At 25.5% G+C, this 21,591-nt stretch overlaps 2 protein-coding genes, 1 long non-coding RNA gene and 1 other non-coding gene across 4 annotated transcripts; 3 read left to right on the top strand and 1 right to left on the bottom strand.

The window, feature by feature from the left end:
* Positions 1–219: 219 nt before the first annotated feature.
* LOC124957288 (serine protease gd-like) lies at positions 220–3,041 on the bottom strand. Its single transcript, XM_047514198.1, has 2 exons — positions 2,115–3,041; positions 220–1,715 (listed from the first exon to the last, which is right to left on the bottom strand). Exon 2 carries the CDS (start codon positions 1,704–1,706, stop codon positions 288–290), a length of 1,419 nt encoding a protein of 472 aa, XP_047370154.1. The 5' UTR covers positions 1,707–1,715; positions 2,115–3,041; the 3' UTR covers positions 220–287.
* A 2,419-nt stretch (positions 3,042–5,460) lies between these two features.
* LOC124957357 lies at positions 5,461–6,637 on the top strand. Its single transcript, XR_007103498.1, has 3 exons — positions 5,461–5,779; positions 5,906–5,986; positions 6,329–6,637. It is a non-coding gene; the product is annotated as an uncharacterized LOC124957357 (long non-coding RNA).
* A 1,741-nt stretch (positions 6,638–8,378) lies between these two features.
* On the top strand, positions 8,379–15,315 carry LOC124957356 (replication factor C subunit 1). Its single transcript, XM_047514342.1, has 16 exons — positions 8,379–8,540; positions 8,660–8,839; positions 9,400–9,630; positions 9,697–9,796; positions 9,884–10,317; positions 10,469–10,648; positions 10,723–11,088; positions 11,171–11,339; positions 11,428–11,643; positions 11,722–11,948; positions 12,020–12,351; positions 12,467–12,685; positions 12,758–12,931; positions 13,066–13,141; positions 13,273–13,446; positions 13,569–15,315. The coding sequence occupies exons 1-16, from the start codon at positions 8,532–8,534 to the stop codon at positions 13,674–13,676; spliced, it is 3,195 nt and encodes a 1,064-aa protein (XP_047370298.1). The 5' UTR covers positions 8,379–8,531; the 3' UTR covers positions 13,677–15,315.
* A 1,886-nt stretch (positions 15,316–17,201) lies between these two features.
* LOC124957440 lies at positions 17,202–17,392 on the top strand. Its single transcript, XR_007103544.1, has one exon. It is a non-coding gene; the product is annotated as a U2 spliceosomal RNA (small nuclear RNA).
* The last annotated feature ends 4,199 nt before the right edge of the window (positions 17,393–21,591 follow it).

Here is a 21,591-nt window from a genome sequence, read left to right as displayed (position 1 = left end):
GTTTTCTTAAATTATTAAATTTATGAATTAATAATGATTCTATCTTTTATAGAATTTTCAGTAATTTTTAATGTAACAGTTTTGGATGAATAATTTCATTATACAATTATTAAGAATAAAAGAAGAACATTGCCAAAATCATATTATATATATTACATCAATACTGATCACATCAGATGAAAAAATAACTTGTCTTTGATAATTCTTTGATAAAAAAATCATGGAAATTATATAAATGCTGATGAAGTAATCATTGTTCAGGTTTATCATAATAATTTCTATTAAGTTTAAATAGTGATATGCAAATGTATCCAATCTAAATATTTCGCTATGTCAACATAGACAACATATTGTGTAAAATCACAGGACATTGTAATTTCATCTTGAATGGATCGTGAAACAATTCCACGTAATAAATAAGATCCATCATTCTTACGTATTAACAATCCACTTCCACTATCACCATTACACGGTCCATTATTGTTTTTAGAATCAGCACAAAAAGTACGATTTGACGTGAGAGTTACAAAAACTGCATTGCTCCGAAGACAATCCTCTTGAGACATTATTGTCATTCTGATCAATCGAGATTTATCTAAATAAGGATTAATTAAATCCTTGTGATCCCAAACAACAACATATCCTGTGGAACCGATTACGTCTTCTAAATCATTCGATCCAGACCAAAGGCAAACTGGTCTAATAAAGGGAGAAAAATTGACTGGATTTTTTAATATGATAATAGCGAGATCTCCATCAGCCGTTGGATTTTTTAAATCATCCTTAAAGTCTGGATGTAATCTATATTCTTCCACTTCTCGATTGGTCGACTCTATTCCATTCCAATTTCTTATATGATAATGTCCCAAAAAAACGACCATAGTATTTATTGGTACGATCACATTGTACATTTTTATACAGTGCGCTACTGTAATGACATGCTTGTTTGTAATCAAACTACCGACACACTGCAAATCTAATTTATTTCTCATAACAAAAATAGCAGCCATCCAAGGCCATTGATCCATAGATGTCTTCCTAGATGTAACAAGAGTATTATTACTAATACCTTGACAACATTTATTAATTGATCCATCAGAAATGTTATAGGTATTATTATAGTTGGAGGGAAATTGCAAGTCCAATGCTGACTGTTCTTTTTCCAATGATAAAATCAATGGAAATCGACATGGATTGGATAATAAAAAATCATTAAAATTCGGTGCCACATTATCCTTGTTGTTTCCTTGATTTTTAGATATCAATAATATTCTAGGTGGTAACAATATATGTTCCAAAAAAATTGACGTTACAATAATTCCAAATGAAGGTGGAGCGCTACAATATTCCTGATCGTTCAACCATATACCTGTTAATATTGGTATTGGTCGGTATATAGGAAAATAAACTAAATAATACAACGATCTGTTCTCTTGAATCGCTTTCACCGATTCTTCTAATGATTGCGCCAATTTCAATCGACCATTATATTTAGTGGGTAACAATGCTGACACGGTTAATTTTATTTTCAAATGTAACGGAACATTTTTCGGCGGAGACGGTATTTTGATCTGTCCCATTGTCTCGATAACATTGCTCCGAATGTAACGAAAAAATTTCGGGCATGGCGAATTAACGATCACCGGTTCATTCATTACATCCATCAACTGAATCAGGAATACATATTTTCCAATGTCCAGAATCATTTTAAGAATCTGTTCAAATTACAAAATTACGATTATGAATTACGTAAATGATGACGATTAACTGATCTGTTTTTTTTTTTTTTTTAAGACAGTTAAAGAGATATGCACAGTACGGGAACATTCTTAATGATGATTCTAATTTTTTTTATTCTTATTAATGTATATATATATATATATATATATATATATATATATCCCAGATAAAATGCAACAACTCGTATTTGTCAATTTTTAATTGACATCAGACGATCATTAACGTAACATCGAATTATTAATTTAATTCCTTGTGTTCTTTGATCAAATCTTAAAAAAAAAATTATATATATATATATATATATATATATATATATATATAAAAATAAAAAATTCCGTAGAATCGTTAAGCGTAAGATTTTAAATGATACTCACTATAGAAGATAAGGCGTACTTATCGTTTTAAATGTTTAGATATTAGATAGAAATAGAATTCTCGATGTTAGTCCGATTTGATTCTTACGTTCGACGATGCAAAAAATGATGAAAAATCTATAGAAGATTTGAATGGTGGAACAGATAAAAACGACACTCGTTGAAAAATATTGATCACACAATGAGTTATATTTTGAAATGTTTAAACCTTCGTAGAAATCGAACTTTAAAATAAAAGAGTTTATTATTTTAATTGATACTTAATAAATTGTTTACTTACTAAGCAGTAAATTGTTTTTTATTTTGGCAGACACGAAATTGATAAATGTTTAAAACGTTTGTAACTTTTCGATATTGTAATCATTTTTATACTACGTTGTAAACTAATAATTAGCTTGGTCCTCGTTTTAATATTTTATTTATTTATCTCTTTTAATCTCTATTTTTTTTTTGCTTCCTTTATCGAATCCTTATTAGTATCTAATAGTAATTAATAGTTCTTAATTAATAGTATAAAATGATTTTTTTTCTAACGAGGTTTCTCAATTTCTTTTTTCCTTTTTTTTTAACTTTTTTAACTTTTTAAAACCATCACTCTATTAGAGAAGAAAACTTTAAGCTTTTCTAATGTTACTTTTATAATTTTGCTTTTCTTATGATTAGATATATAGTGGATTAGTGTTATCAAAAATCGATACAACTTTTTTAATTATTTCTAAGTTTCCCTTGAAATATACCACATAAATATTTTTATTATTTATGATAATACAGAAAGTATTTTTTACGTAATTTAAATCGTTTCAAAAGACGAAATCGAATTGAAGAAAATTTCTTTTTATAAATGTTAATTTTTGATTGAAACTTTTTTTAAGCCAGGCTTTCATTTCTTTCCATCTTTTTTCATTTATGTCTTTCATTTACTTTCCTCCTTCTTTTTTCATTCATGTTTTTAATTAATTTCTTTCATTCTTTTCAACCGTATTTTTTATTCATTTCTTATTTTTTTTTTTTTCGTTCATTTCATTCATGTTTCTTATTCATTTTAACCATTCATGCTTTTAATTCATTTAGAAAAAAAAATTTTTTTTCATTCTTTTCATTCTTTCTTCCTTTTTCATTTTTCTCATTCATGTATTTTATTCTTTTTTTATCTTTTCATTTATCTTATTCATTTGTATTTTTTGTAAATAAATTATCAATTCAAACTCTGTCATTATTTGAATGATACGCATTTTAATACTTTAAAAGAATGAGGATTCAAAACATTTAATTGCTTGATATTCCCTTATCAAGTTACTTTATCAAGTTCGATCAGTTGTCGTCCACTGACATAACAGAACTCATGATTTCATCACACACATTCTTTATAATTCCGCAACCTGGATAAAGTCAATAATCGCTGCGTAACAATACCGATAAAGCAACGATTAAAAAATACAAATAACGAACGCTTACAAAAGGACAAAGTAATAAAGATATTGTTACTTGAATAACGAAATTATATTGTTAATTATTACGTATATTATTGTTAATTATTATCAGTTAATATTTTTTCTATCTACGATTGAATAGACGAAATGGATATAATTATTATGAAAATAATTATGACTTCTAATTTTTTTTTTTTTTACATTATATTTAAATTTGAATATTTAATGAAAATTTAATTTAAACGATAGAATTTCTATTCGTCGAATCAAAATTATCTTTACGATCAAATATCATACTTTAAGAACAGTCGAGGTAATGCAATAATTATAGATTTAAACGAAAAAAAAAAAAAAAAAAAAAAAAAAAAACTACGTAATAAGAAAAAACAAGCGAATCAAAAATTATTACTCATTCTTCAAAACTATTCTTTCATTTCTTTTTTACGATTGCAGTAAGTTCAATGATGCAATCAAAATGATAGATCCAAAATCAAGAAATAGAAAGAAAAAAATAATCAAAAATAAAGGAAAATATTTTTGTTCATATTTTGCAAAAATTATATCGAAAAAAATGTACATTTGGAATCTTGGAATCATTAAAAGATTAAAAACTTATTGGAGCAATAACATACACACACGCACATATATATATATATATATATATATATATATATATATATATATATATATATATATATATATATATGTATGATGGTGAATTTTTTTTTAATACATTATCAATACATTATCAATTTAATCGATATCCCAAAAAAAAAAAAGAAGATATTTTTAGAAGTAAATACATGAAAAATTATAATATCAAGATAATACTACAAAATAATTTTAGATTTTTATAAAAAAGAAAAAAAGAAAATTAGACAATAATGTTTCATTTGTTTGTTTTGCTTTTTTTCAATGATTTTACAATAATATCTAATTGCACGATTATAAGCATAACATTTAAATATTATATTAATGCACTGCATTCATAAAAACAAATTCTTAATTAAATTCTTGATAAACATATTCTTAAATAAATTGACAAATTCTTAATAAATTATAATTTAATGAAGAAGGAAAAAATATATTAGAAATAAATTACCTAAATTTTTAATTGAAAACAAAGAAAAAATATTGTGTATGAGTGTATTGTGTAATTGTTGTGTATTGTGTATTTGTTTATTATTGTTAATTTTATCAATTAAAATATTTGAAAATCGATTTATATCTACGATATAATATGAGATCGAATTACATTGTTGTATGATTTTTAAATTATTATTTTATCATTTACTTGATCGTATTATTATTCAAAAACAATTTTGTTTTTCAATATTTTAATATTTATACTATACTTTTTTTAATGTCCACTACTTTTCCCTATCAAATACATTTAATATTAATTTATTAGATACAATTATTATGAATTTTTATTATTCGAAAAATAATGGAGGCTTATTTTCATAATAATTACTATATTATTTTGATTATTTATTATTTGTTTTTGTAATTATTATCTTCTAATTATTTCTTATCCGTAATCATCTTAGAACGTCATATCTGAAATTAGAAATGATCAATTCGCATTTTGTAAAACTATATTTCATTTATTAAATCGCAGTATAAATTTATTTCTAATTTTTGCAAAATTTATCATAGAAATGTATTATTGACGAAGATTAAATGTTTATAAAAAAAATTATAGATATTATAAATATATATATATATATATATATATATATATATATATATACACGACTATAGTGATTGAAAGATTTTGAACGATTTATAAGAAAAATTATTATCTTATATTTATCTCAAGTATCAAGATAATAGAAGTGATTTTTTTTTGTAATGTCTTTTGTTCTGATTCGTTGTCGACTCGTAACTCTTAGAAATTCGTTTGATAGGATTTTTATAACTTTATCCATCGCTTGTAATACATTTCTTATACTGATGTAATTATATCGTTGCAGTTCATGATTTTTATAAATGTGAGAACAATTGTGTATACGTTTTTATATTACGATATTTTATGCAGTCTTATTTTTTTATATAATATGACATATGATAATGTGATTCTATATATTTTAGTAATGCTTTATATTTTTAATAAATAATTGGATATATTAATTTTTATATTTAAAATAAAATATTGGGATCGATAAGTGAAGTAAATGTTTAGTGATAAAACAATAAATAATAATGGAAAGAGTTCTATCTGCTTGGATATGTGTAAGATAATAATTTTTATTAATTTATTGCTAATTATTAAATAAATCTTTATTTTTTTATTTTTCATTTTTCATGAAACATTGTCGTTGCTCTTCTTGATCTAAGTAAATACATATTTATTTAAAGATGATTGCTGCTGTGATTATAATAAGGCCTATGATAGAAAATGAAATATTTATAGTGATAAACTTTTACCATAAGGGCTATGTAAGTAAATTATATTTATTTTATCACATGTTATTTTTTTATGCTAGTAAATTTCTGCAGTTTTTGATTTATGATTTTATAATATTAGCTATTTTATAAAATACAAGAATTATTATATTTATATTATTAAATTAAAGAAAAAATTACAAATACAAACTATTTAATTTTATTAAATTTTCAACTAGATAATTAACATTTCTAATAAAAAAAAAATTATATATTATATTTTTATATTAATTTAAAATAAAGAATATGTTTCACGTAGCAAGTGTACTTCGTATATGTAACTATATATCATAATAGATTAATAGTGTTATTTTCTTTCTATTTTTATTTCTATAGCTTGAATAAATCTTATCCAGTCCCAAGAAAAGGTTGTGTCAGGTTTGCATCAGGATTGTGACAAAGTGTACTGTAAATGATTCTGGAACAACTTTGATCAATGCCTGATGTATATTTGATACTACACTAACATCTGTTTATAAAACTCTTTATGTGTAACTATAAGGAATTCAAAAGATTGGAAATCAAACACTGGAGGTCAATTTAAAAATAAAGAAGGTAAAAAATGTAAACTTTAATTCTTAACGTTTCAATACTTTTGTATATCCTTATCAAATATTAGAATATTTAATATCTATAATAATAATTATGACATCTATTTTTCAATATTTCAAAGTGTATATATATATATATATATATATATATATATATATATGTATTTTTAGTTTTATTTCATTTTATCGGCACAAATTTTTAATTATTCTTTCATATCCAAAGTTTCCATTGTTTTCTAAGTTTTATTCATGCTTAGTTTATTATATTAGTGTAAGTAATATTATAATATTATATAATTTTGTTGTATGAAATTGTTCTTTGAAACTGTTATATATACTGATGTATGAAATTGTTATATATACTGATTATATATACAATATTATTACTTTTATAGCTTATACGAATTATTGAATATATATATTGTATTTCATCTAAATATTTTATGAATATAAAATAGAGTACACTGAAAAGATTTTATAAGAAAAATAGCAATAACATCAGAATTTCGGATTTTATAATTATAATAGGAATATAATATAAAATAAAAAAAGAAATAAAATAAAGAAAAAATAAACAAAATAATTAATTAAGACATTAAAATTTAAAAAAGAAAAAATTAATTATTCCAATCAATAATAGTTAAATATTCAAAGATATATCAATTTAAAAGTCATTATATAATAAAGATGATTTTATTTAATCATAATAAATTTTTATTTCAAGTAATAAAGACTAAAAATTTAATGATAGAAATAGGTAATTATAATTAAAATATAAAAATTTAAGAAAAGACAAAACAAACAATGTATAAATTATTAAGAAAGGAGTACAAAGCTAATGAATGAGTACATACACATTATTGTTATTTAGGTAAAAAATGAATTTATTATAATTATCAAATGAAATGAAATTGACCATTTCAAGTATTATTATACTATAGAAAACTATTACTCTACATAGCTTATGTTATAATTAATATAAACCTGCTAATAAAAAGAATTTACTATTGTGTAATTTATTATTTCTTATTCTCACATAATTGCATTATAACGTACTTATTTTTCCTTTTTTTATTACAGAACACTGGAATAAAATATTTTATATTAAAGATCTAAAAAAAATGATACCTGTGAATACATAGGATACAATCAGTATAGATTTTTATTATAATTTATGTACTTCTTGCTTCATTTTTTATCATTCGCAAATCATTGAAAAATTAAATTTTCTATACTTTTTGAAATATTTGTATTTAGATAAAGTAAAAAAGAAATTTTATATATCCACTATAGGTCAGAGATATTTTAGGTTATCTCTTAATTCACGATAATGTTTTCGTCTTCACTTGAAAATCACAGTTATTCGTTTTGTTATTTTTTTTTCTTATTAATTAATAAACAAAGCACAACAATAAATATCTGATTATTTCTATATTTTTAATGATTACATTTTAACGAAGAAAAAATTCGGCAAAAAACTAAAAAAAAAACAGTGGCGCTAGTGAAGCTGAAATAATAAAGTGTTCCTATTGGTGCGTCAAATTAACCAATCTACTGTCGTGTCGACTTATCCATTGGTGAACGAAAATAATTGAAAATAAAACCATAACCTTACATATTTTAACGACTAAATTGTTAAAGGAATATTATAGATATAATAAACCTTTTATAAAAGTAAATTTAATTTTTCAAGAAACATATATAACATTTTGTTTTCTTTTTTTATTATAGTTAATTCAATTTAGTTGGACTTATAATTTTTTTTTATTACTGATACTAGTCGATCCTTCCTTTAACCAATAATACGTCTCGTTAAAATACTATTGTATCTGTATTTTTTTTTTTGAATAGCATTTCGTCGAAATTCATGTTGGGCAGTTTATGATGATTTGTTGAATTATAATTAGATATTTTTTTGTTTTTTTTTTATTAAAAATAGTAATTATAAGACTGAATATTTTGTTCATCTTATATATTAACTGTTAACAATGCCACGTGTAAGTCTATTTGTTATTTCATAATAGATTTATAATTATGCCGACTATGATAGGTTATGTTATATTTTTATTATTAATGTCTGATTTTAAATACTATTAATTTGTTTTCACTTTTTTAGGATATACGATCTTATTTTACTTGCACTACTAAAAAATCTACAAATCAATCTACGGATAAATCTACGGATAAATCTACGGTTAAAACTACGGTTAAATCTACTGTCAAAAAGAAAAAAAGAGCAATAATCTCATCTGACGAAGAGGACACAAAATCATGTGCTGTGGTAAAACGTACCAAGGTTGTATTGTTTTTTTTTTTTTTTTTTTTTTTTTTTTGAGCATTATGTTCCACTATGGTAGCTCTCCGTTAAATATTCTTATAAAACGATATACCAAAATAGTGGCTTTCCGCTAAATAATATTTTAAAACAAAATAACATAATTATTATAATAACTTTCCTTATTTATCTTGCAGTTCTTTATTTGAAAATCATATAGATTTATGTTGCAGATGAAGAATGAGAATGTCTTTGATTTATATTTATTTCTTCAAAAGATACTTTGATAACTATTAAATGACATTGAAAAGAATTTATATCTTTATTATTCTATGATATAGTATATTTATATAGTATATTTTCTTGTCTTAATATACTAATATCATTAATATACATTTTGTGACAGAGCTGTTTATTCAGCTGTTTATACAACTCCACGGTTAATTCTGTCATAAAGAAAAGATCAATATTTGAATGACAATCATTGGAAACTTATATGAGATGATTATTTCATTAATAGTTGATTTATTCTGTTGCTTATTTTATTAATTGGACTAATTAAATTATTTTTTTTTTTTCAGTTGACAAAGAAAATTAACAAGCATCATCTTTTATCTGATTCTGATGATGAAGTTCATATAGTGTCGAATACTAAAAATGAAAAGGCTGAAGTCCAATTGATTAATGATACAGAAAATGTATCTCATATCAAAAATAAACCGGTAAGCACAATTTCGCCAGCAGAAATGTTTAGTAAATCATCAGTGACACGAGAAACAATGCCAAGAGTGAAAAAGAAACCGAAGACAAAGGTAAATTTTATATTACATTACAAAAGCATGTAAAATGATGACGTTGTAAACATAATTGATTTACAGGAAGCTAAAACTCATTTAGATGACGAGTTTGAGTTTACATTGAGCAAGTTAGATACAACAATAATTGAAAAAGAATATTTACAAGGTGTCAAAGAAAATGGTAAGAAATGTATATACATACACATATTTTGTACACTTTTAATAATTTTATAAAATAAATTCTACATTTATCTATGTTTTATATTAGAATATGAAAACAAAGAAGATGATAAGAAAGATAAAAAAGATAATAAAATAGATGATCAGATAGAAAGTGAAAAAAGTATTACTTCAAATAAAGAGAAGAAGCATAATATGTCTGTTGATGATGAAATATCTTATAAAAAAGAAGATATAAAACAAAAAGATAAATCTTCTAATAATAAAGAATTTTCTTTAACCAATGTAGAACATAATATTGATAAAAGAACAAAAAATTCTTCTAAAAAATCATTGAAACGTACTAAACATACTACTGCGATAGAAATTGAACCTAAAAGATTGAAAAAAGAGAATGCTAATAGTTCAATGTCAGACGAATATGAAGAAAGAATTCAAATGAAAAAACAAAATTCAATATTATATCAGAAATATCTTCAAAGAGGTGGTGCAAGAAATCCTGGTTCTAAGGAAGTTCCACAGGTAAATAATATACTTTTTAATTATTAAATTTGAATATAGTTAATAATAATATCGTTGAAATAAATAAAAGTATTACTATTATATACACTTATATAAATACTCTTTATATAGTCTTCTGAGATAATAAATAATATAATAATATTAATTGAAGGGCGCAGAATATTGCTTAGCAGGTCTAAGTTTTGTGATAACAGGTGTTTTGGATTCGTTAGAAGATAATGAAGTTAAAGAATTAATTACAAAATATGGTGGTCGTATTTTGCATCAAGTATCAAAAAATACAGATTATCTGATAGTAGGAGAAGAATATGGACCTGCAAAGATGGCAAAGGTATCCAAATGTGTTCATTTTTAAAAATATTAATTTTTTTCTACTATAATTAAAAATCCATTCACATTTTTAAGGCCAATGAGTTAAAGATAAAGAAAATATCTGAAGATGACTTGTTGGAATTTATAAGAACAAGACCTAAAGGAAAAGCTGAAGATGTAAAGCAATCAAAGCGTGCAAAATCAAAAGAAAAACCAATGTCGAAGGTTGAACCCTCTGTAATATCAAAACCACAGAAAAATGTGAAAGAAACAATGGAACCTATAAAAAGTACAGTGGAACTTGTAAAAGAAACAACGATACCTGTGAAGGAAACAGTGAAAACTGTGAAAGAAACAACAAAATCTGTAGAGGAAACAGGGGAATCTATGAAAGAAACAGAAAAACATATAAAACATACACCGTCTTCAATAACGAAATTAGATACTAAAGTAGCAAATGTAAGTAACAATACAATGTTTATATTATTTATTTATTTTAATATAAATATTTTAACATTATTAATTCTTTTGGATTATACAGAATGCTATAATAACGGAGAATTGTGAAATATTAGTTGACAAATACAGACCGAAAACTATGAAACAAATATTAGGACAACAAGGGGATAAAAGTTCTGCGAAGAAGTTATATACTTGGTTATTAAATTGGCATAAAAATCAAAATGGAACTAAAAAACATACCAAACCTAGTAAGATTATTCTTTATTATTTAAATGTATACAAATATTTATACATTTGTATATAATTGTAATATCTAACTGTATTTTCTCTTATGAGGTCCCTGGGCAAAAAATGATGATGGAGCATTTTTCAAAGCTGCTCTGTTATCTGGACCACCCGGTATTGGTAAAACTACTACTGCTCAAGTTGTATCTAATGAATTAGGTTTCGATCTGTTAGAATTTAATGCTTCCGATACAAGAAGCAAGAAACTTTTAAAAGAAGAAGTTTCTGAAATTCTATCGAATACAACAATAAAGAATTACTTTAGTAGTAAGTACTTTTTCTTTACATTGTTCTTTTTGTTCTTAATACAGTTAAATTTTATATTTACCATGTAATATTATTTAGATCAAAAAGGAGAAGGAAAAGTTAAACATGTATTATTAATGGATGAAGTTGATGGTATGGCTGGTAATGAAGATCGTGGAGGTTTGCAGGAATTAGTCAGCTTAATCAAATCTACAGATGTACCAATAATTTGTATTTGCAATGACCGGAATAATCCAAAAATGAGAACCCTCTCCAATTATACATTTGATCTCAGATTTCAAAAACCAAGATTAGAGCAAATCAGGGTATGAAGTAGAGATATATGTATATAATATAATTATACTATATTATATTTAAATGAAACATTTTTTCTTAGGCAGCAATGAAGTCAATATGTTATAAAGAAAATATACAAATATCAACAGAACAACTTGATCGTTTAATTGAATCAACCAATCAAGATATTCGTCAAGTGATTAATCATTTATCATTATTAAATGAAAAATCCGATAATGTAACAAAGACAGAGAGTAAACCAAATAAAGATTTAAAATTGGGTCCTTGGGACGTAGTGAAAAAGGTTTTAAGTTTTGAGGAACACAAAAATATGAGTATTAATGAAAAAAGTGATCTCTTCTTTCACGATTATAATATAGCACCATTGTTTGTGCAAGAAAATTATCTTTCAGTTATACCTGCAGCACCAAAGTTTGTATAAAAAATATATTATTTTTTATTAATTTCTATATATATATATATATATATATATATATATATATATGTGTGTGTGTGTGTGTGTATATATATGTATGCACATTTTTAGAACTGAATTATTAGAAAGAGTAGCACAAGCTGCAGAGAGTATAGCATTAGGAGATGACATAGAAAAAGAAATTCGAAGTAACAATGCCTGGTCTCTTCTGCCAATTCAAGCTTGTTTTTCTTCAGTTATTCCTGGTAATATGATGTCCGGAGATATAAAAAATCAAATTAATTTTCCATCCTGGCTTGGGTGTAACTCAAAAAAGAATAAATTTGATAGGTTAATTTTATCATTTATTTTATTCAATTTTAATAGATATATTCATTGTAATATATAAATTCATTATTTTAGATTATTGCAAGAGATTACTGTACACACACGTTTAACTACTGGTGCGAGTAAGGCAGCTATCAATTTAGATTATTTAAATCATATAAGAGATGCAATTATTAAATCTTTGGTTAACAATGGTACTGAAGGAGTAGATGAAGCGGTTAATGTTATGAACCATTATCATTTATTAAGGTATTTATTATTTTTCATTTAAATTTGTATATATACATATTTGTACATAGAGATCTGAAAGTATAAATGAATTAATATATTAATTATGTTATTATATATGTTAATATAATTAATTGTTTAAAAATTTATACCAGAGAGGATTTAGATTCCTTAAATGAAGTTTCTTTGTGGCCAGGACAACGTAATTCACTTCAAGCTGTTGATAGTAAGGTAAATTGAATTTATATATTTGTATATTCCTTCTAATTTATAAATAGTATAAAATAGTTATAAATAGTAATAAACTAATTTATAAATTGTAAATTTTATATATATATATATGCAATTACAATGTTATATAGGTATTAGCATCATTTACCAGAACATATAACAAAAAATCTAGTGGTGTACCCTATACCATTAATAACAGTAAAGCAAAAAAATCTGTAGCAGCTTCACAAGAAGATATAGAATTTGTAGATGATATAAATTCAGATGAAGAGGAAGATAACATTAATACTGATAAAATGATTAAGGTATTTTTAAAGACAAATTTTGTTTTCTTTTTTACTTATCTATGTATTTCTTTTAATAGAATAAGCATTTTTGTATCTGTATATTATTAGTCGAAGTTATATAATTAAATTTACTGTTACAGGCAAAAAAGCCAACGGCAAAAAATAAAAAAGAAACAGAGAAAAAAAGTAGTGAAAAATCTTCCACCAAACGTGGAAAAGGGAGCAATAAGAAAAATAATTTTTTGTAAGGAAACATATGCATGTATTACATGCCACATATATATATATATAGCTTGCCTTCTGCGATTCATTAATGTAAATGTTTTGTTCAAAGTACGATTCATTGCAAACAAATACAAATCTGTAAGACTTTAAAGTTATATGGTACGGCAGCTCTGTTGTTCACTAAAAATATATATAGTTTCTAAATATTTTTTTCTGACAATATATACAATATAATTAAGAAGTTTTAATAACGAACAAATTTCGCGCTTATATTTCATAACATTTTATATGTTCCTAAATATTTTATTCTCATTTTTGTTGTGTATTTTATTATGAATCTTCTGTTGCTAATTCTATTATGAAATTTTTAATTATTTAAAATACTGCTATTTTAAAATGAACGATCTCAACGCCACTTTCACTGATTGGATATTTGTATTTTCATTAACGATCGCTGATTGGGTAATGCCCTTGTCCCCTCTCAAATGTGCCAACATCACTCTAGTGATTATACTTATTATTAGTTTTACGGATATTTGAAAAAACAATTCATTTGTTTTTTATTTGAACTTTTTTTTTTAATATTTAAAAATAATTAATTATAACAAAAGTAATTTAATTTTTCAAGATTTTTAATAGTTATATATTTTTCTTTTTACTTGTTAAAATTAAATTACCCTAGAACATTATTTACCAAGTTTAATTGCTCGCAAATGTATTTTTTACATTGAATGAAAATAGTATATTCGTATATCTATTTTTATTGTAATAATCAATAAAAAATAAATTTAAAAAAAGAATATTGTAAATCTGTTCTTGAAAAAAGTGAATCTTCATTTCTTTCATAATGAATAAGCTAATCTGAAATTAATATTGATTCTTATGCTCTTCGAGCATATAAAATTACTAAGAAAGTATATAATATCGCCATTGTAGTAATAGTCCAGTTTTTATTCAAATATAATTGTAACAAGAAAATGTATAACGTTATATTGTACATTATTATATCCCTTTTCGCAAAGGACATGCGTTTTAAATACGCATAGTTCCTTTCACTTATGATTCTTTCATCGTTTATTTTAAAAGAAATAATTTCAATACTTGACGCTTAATGTTTATCATTTCTTGAATTATGACTAAATAAGAATAGATGATTATTCAATATAATTCGTCGAACAATTATTTTCTTTTTTTTTTTTCCTTAAACATATCTCGTTGATCTAGATTTACAAAAAAGATATAATCTTTTTGTTTCTGATTTCTTTTCGAGGATATATTCTAATCAAATTTTATTGAATTCAGATATAAGTATAATTTCGTATACTTAGAATATAATAGAATAAAAAAAACACTGATCAATCAGTTTTATTAGTTGATCATTTAAAAACTGGCTTAACCAGTTCTTCCTACAAAAGATCGTAGTATGTGAAATATATCGAATTTTATCGACAAAAAAATGTACGAGCACATTTTTAAAATGTCAAACTTTCGAAATATGAAATATGAAAGAATGTCTTTTTTTTTAATTTTTAAATCAACCGAGATACCTTAATTAAAACATAGATGTATATGATATACAAATATGTACATATATATCTACATGTACGTATATATCTTAATAATTTATATGACTGTTAATAATACGTAAATGTGGCAACTAAACAGGATTATTAATTTTTTCTTTTTTGTTTTCAATTTTTTATTATTATTATTATTATTAAATACACGTATCTTTTGTTTATGTTTACTATTTTTACAACACAAATTAACTATTGTATATTTGTATGATGCAAAATAATCGTCATTTATTATTTACTATTTTTTAATTAATTTATTTATTATTTATTACTTTATTCGGGAAAAATCAAAAGAATTATAAAATATCATAGCGCATGAAAATGTTCTTCGCATTAACTAGAATGAAAGATTTTTTTATCATTATACAAACTTTTGATTAGTATAATAATTTATATCTGTAAAATATCTTTTACTGTGACAAAAATATGATAATGAGATATTACGATTATTCCCTTCATTAAAAGATTACATGGCCTTATGCTCTTCATTATTAAAAAGAGTAAATATTTTTTGCGTTTTTAACGATAATGAATGAAATGATATTTGGCATCTCGAAATATTAATTAATCATATATATATATATATCCGAGAAAATTGGCCAATTAATTAAAAATATTTACGACAATACCTATAATTTTATAAATATTTCGATATGATGATTAATTTTTGATTAATTTTTATCCAAAATAATAATAAATATATTACAAACGTATATCCGATAATATTATTATATTTTTTCTATCCTTCACTCATATTTACCATAGAAAAAAATAATAAAAAATAATTGAAATAACTGAAAAAGAAATTCCTACGTGTTTAACTTATTGCGACTTCGCAAATATTAGAAATCAAAATTATTTAAATAAATATATTATTTACTTATGTAAAGATAATTAACGACGGTCCTAAAATATAAAGAATATTAAAAATTTTCAATTTTGAGAAATAAATCTGGATGTTAAGGATTGTATCCTTTTTTACAAAATCCTGATTTGTAGATAAATGCTTTGTATATATAGATGATAATATTATAAAAAATTTATTGACAGTTCAATCAAGTATATTCTGAGAACTATTATGAAATAATAAAAATATTTATTTATATATATATATATATATATATATATATATATATATTTACAATAAAATTTTCCAAAGATCTCAATCATAAGTATTTTTAATCTTCATTTTTCATATCTTTTATACTTTAACAGGAAACTAACCTCACAAATTCCATAACAATTTCATGTTTGTTTTATTTCACAGATTTTTTTATTGAATCGTAAAATTTCAAATTCTTAAAATTTTTCTAAAGAAAACTTAATACCATTAATGTTAATAGAATAAAACTAATAAACAATAAAATTCCAATTTTAATTGTAACATATGATATTGGACGTAATTATTGCAAAAAGATACGAATATATGAGTGAAGGTAAAACAAATTTATACTTATCTCTTTTTAATTTATTATATTTCTTAAATAAAAAGATTTCTCGTTTGAAATGAAATTTTGTAAAATTAAGAAGTAAAAATATGAAGAAAATTATGTTTATATATTAGGTTGGAAACTATGAAACGAGCGTTTTTGTTTAGTTATTTATTTTCATTCAACGCCCGTTTCATAGTTTCCAACATAATATATTAAGATTCCTTTTATTTTTCGTCTGTGAAATTTAGATTTTGTTTGTGAAACATAACATAGGAGTATCGTGGTAGTTACAAATTATCGAATAAATAAAATTATTTTTTATATGTTCTTTTTAACGTTATATTTAAAAAATATAATTAATTACTTTCCTTTATCTCCTATAAATATATTAAAAACGTGATTTTACTGGCGATCAGCTCTACGAGAGTTCTTTCAAAATGCAATTAACTGACGAAGTTGCCGCAAGGTGTCGCATTCTTCTCGCAATCATTTTCCAACATTAAGATGCTTATTATAACGATTTTGAACAATTTTCTTTATCGCTTCTCGGCCTATGGCTAAGATCAAAGTGTAGTATCTGTTCTTATCAGCTTAATATCTGATACGCTGCTCATAGAGCAGCCAGAATATTAGCTAGATTTTTGGAAATTGGCGGAAGGCCGGGGCTTGCTCCGCCTCTGCCGGGGGTTGAGCCGGTATTGCAGTACCGCCGGATTCAGCCCGTCTTAACTAAAATAAAAAATAAATTTTATTTTTTTTTTATTAAATTTGCGTTATTTTTACTCTTGATTTTGTAACGCTATTTATGATTATTGATTAAAAGAATGTTATAATTCTTAACCTGATTTTTGGGTAAAAAACGTTCACCATGTTAAAGTTATAGAGTTTTTTTATTTCCATTTTCTTTAATTTCCTCGAGTTTTTTTAAGATAAAATTTTGTTCATTAACGCGTTGTGCCGTTGGGGGTCAACGATGACCGGCACTCGACTTGGCTACAGCGCTGTGGAGGCCACCGGCGACGCGACGAATAGTGAAAATACATAATTAGGGTAAATATTGATCCAATACATTCTTTAAATAATTACCATTGATTCCGTAGTGGTTTAAAGAAATTAATGCTGTACAGAACAGAACGTGTAATTATAATTTTATTAATACAAGGAAAATAGACATATTATTTGTGCACATAACGATGAGTCACATTGAAACACGGTAAGCAAAGAAAAGATGAACTAGGACACAATATGTCACCACTTTTTTAGTGCAATTCTTTGCTCTCATTCTTCCTGTTTTGAATTTTTTTCGTAGCACTGTTTACAAAATCGCCTTACATTTCACATACTTCCCGGTTTTAAGTTCATGACGACGTTTTTTCTGTACGCAATTTCTTGATGAAATGGAATCTTCATCATCAAAACATTTCACTAAATACATCGCTAACTTCATCCTAAAATCGGTGACTGAAATATTTTTTCAAGTTGCTTATTTGTAGAATACCATTGAATTTACAACACAAGTATTCAGCAAAAGCTCTATTGCCAATTTTCTGTACCACTTTATAGTTTTTCGTAATAGTGAACTATAAGCAGTCATTTGATCAGACAAATCAACTGAAGATTTCCCTAAATTATAATCTACTACCATTTTTGGCTTCTCATACGAGCAAATGGTCTACAGCGCCTTGGGGACCACCGGTGACCCCCACAACGAAAATTGCATAAGACACGTTTATACAACTCAGCTTATCTGCTGTAAATAATATTTGAACATAATATGCATCGCATACTAAAAAATTTATGTTGGCGCCTTGCGCAAGTCACGTAAAATTCGCGTGGAAGTCTAAGTGTTAAACCCATTTGCATCCAAGCGCAGATATGTCCGCGACCCCGGGATTGCTTTTCATTATTAGTTACAAATATTCTTCAGATGCCACAGATCAAGTCTGATCTCTTCAGTTTCATTATATTCTAAACAAGTTTTATTTTTGTTGTGTAATTCTTTTAAACTGTTATTATGAGTAAGCGTTATCAATCTATACTTAAATATCATCCATCAATGATTCGATGACGCGATATACTGGCAGACATTTTTCTATGCGGATATCTGCAACTCTAGCAAAAGGAAAAAGAAGATCAAAGCGATGCATCGTATGCTTATCTTATCTTTGCGAAGAGAAACGATTTATAAATGTTTGCGATATACCATTATGCATTGATCACTTTAAAGGATTTCACGAAAAAAAAATTTTTTTATTTTATCTATAAAATAATGGGTCGTTCGGAAAGTAATTTCGTTTCTTTCTTGTGAAAATGAAAAACAATTTTTGTATAATGAACAAATATTTTATTAAATTATATATTGGCCATTCTAGTCCAATACCTTTTGCCATCTTTCTGGTAGTAGCATGATTCCACGCTCATAAAATTTTTGGTCTTTGCTGGCAAAAAACTGATCGAGGTGGTTTTTGACCTCCTCATTTGAAGTGAAGGTTTTTCCGTCTAAAAAATTTTGCAGTGACCGGAACAGATAATAATCCGAAGGTTCCAGATCTAGAGAATATGGTGGGTGTGGCATTGTATCCCATTCAAGCTATAAAAGCTTTTGGCGGGAGACCAAACTTGTATGAGGTCTTGCATTATCTTGGTGGAACACTACACCTTTTCTGTTGAATAATTCTGGCCTTTTCTATTGAAGTGCATCGTTCAGTTCGTCCAGCTGATGACAGAAGACTTCCGAATTAATTGTTGTGTTATCCGGTAAAATCTAAAAAATAAACGATTCCTTTAAAATCCCACCAAACAGGCAGCATCACCATTTTTTGATGGATATTGGCTTTGGAAATGCTTTGAGCCGGTTCATCTTTTTTGCTCCATGATCTCTTGCGTTTGACATTGTTATATACAACCCATTTTTCGTCCCCAGTAATGATGCACTTCAAAAATGGACCCTTTTTATGACGTTTGAGAAGCGAATCATAGACGTCAACGCTACGACACAAATTTTTCTCTGTGAGAACATGGGGAACACATATATCGAGCTTCGAGGTTAAATCCAGGCCTTTCAACTGGTCATAAACAGTTGAATTTGATAAATTTAACCTCTGATCAATCTCACGTGTTGTTATTCGCCGGCCTATAAAAAAGCTTTGTAGCTCCATTTTTTAGGTTTTTTGGGCATATAGTTTTTTAGCCTATGTCTTCCTTTGAACGGTATAATCTGCTCGTCAACATATACGTGTTCAGAAATCGGAATGCGATTAAAATTTTTCATCCATTTATCCAGAATGGGTCTTATTTTTTGTAAACTATCGATCACTTCTGCATTGTTTCTTGCATTGGCCTGTAAATTTTTACTAAAATGTATTTTGGATTTTATTTCTCTCCATTGCGTACGACTCATAGTATCGGCAACGGCAGACACTCTTGTCTTTTAATTCCAATACATTTCAGTTTTCGGTAATCCGATTTCGGTAAATGGACATAAAAAAACAGCAGCCAAAGAATTGTTCGATTTCATTCACTGAAACAGCAATGGGTTTTGCTGGATCACATTGCAGTGCATACATGTTGGTATAGTCAACTATATTGCTTATAATTTCCTTGTCAAATAGTTGTCGAAAATAGGTCATATGAGAATGGGATGCTTTAGGGACATTAGGGCAATCTCCCTTCCAAGGGCGATAACAACTATTATTATTCGTCTGGGATAGTGATTATCAAACAATTTTTTGTAGTCCTGCATCTTCTTCATCTGACGAAGATTGAGTACTAAATTCTTTATCACTATCAATAACATTTATTCGTCGTCGGGGAAATACTATTACATCCTCATCGGACTCGGAATCTAATAAGGAATCATCAGACCTAATACCCGCTAATGCGTCTTATTTTGTAATTCCTTATTATGTAATTGTAATTCCTCTGTTATTTTTATGTGATTTCGTATTCATATTTTGGGTATATAATGTATAAATTTGAAAACAGGAGAAAGCACAAGCTTTATTCTAAATGTACCGAAATCTGCCATAATAGCCCACTGTGACCTCAAAGTTACAAAACTGTATCATAAAAAACAGTAACAAATTGAAAATTGAAATGCAAACAAATAGGTTGTTATTGATATACGAACCCAGAGCTATTATGTGCACTATTTTTAGTTTCGTTATCACTGACAGAAGTATAAATAATATCAATTCGATCAAATGGTTTCGCTTATATTTACTGCGGACAGTTTGTACAGCATTTACTTTGTTATTTCAGGTTGATGAGCCTAGCAACGGTCATAAATATTATATTGGTTGTCTTGACAACATTATAGAATTAAGATTTATGCTCTATCTCATGAAAAAAGCTATAATTATATGGTAAAATTTCGATAAATTAAAATGTGACCTGAAAGTTACACGGGCCCATAGAGGGTTAATTATTTTTCATAAAACATTCGACAAAATCTTGTTTTTTTTTTTGTTGCAAATTTATATACTAATTATTATATATCTCAATTATATTTATTTTCTACGCATTTGTCATGAAATAAATACATACTGATATCGTATCTAGTACGAATCACTGCGCGAGACGTACGCTATCATAAAAAAAAAAAAAAAAATATCCATATGAGAGACTAAAAAGTGTAAGTCAACTTCAAAGTCTACTAATACTACTTACTCTAACTCACATTTAGAAGTCAATTGTTATGTACGCGCGAGAGGATAATAATCAATACACGGATATGACAGACACATGGTGGTAAAAACGTTCCCCGCTTGTACTCGTAATTCATATTTTGTCCATACTTATAGCTGATAAGTCTTAAGTTTTAATCGATTCAAAAAATCGAAAAACTTGAAAAAAATATAAAGACATGGAATTAGTGCAAAACTTTTGAATTAATTTAATTCAATTTTCTTTGATAGTCAAGCAATTAA

The sequence above is a fragment of the Vespa velutina genome, chromosome 25, assembly GCF_912470025.1.
Source record: "Vespa velutina chromosome 25, iVesVel2.1, whole genome shotgun sequence".
Taxonomy (NCBI): Eukaryota; Metazoa; Arthropoda; class Insecta; order Hymenoptera; family Vespidae; genus Vespa; species Vespa velutina.
Note: the sequence above shows the minus strand (reverse complement) of the source record. Positions and strands in the feature narration are given on the sequence as shown.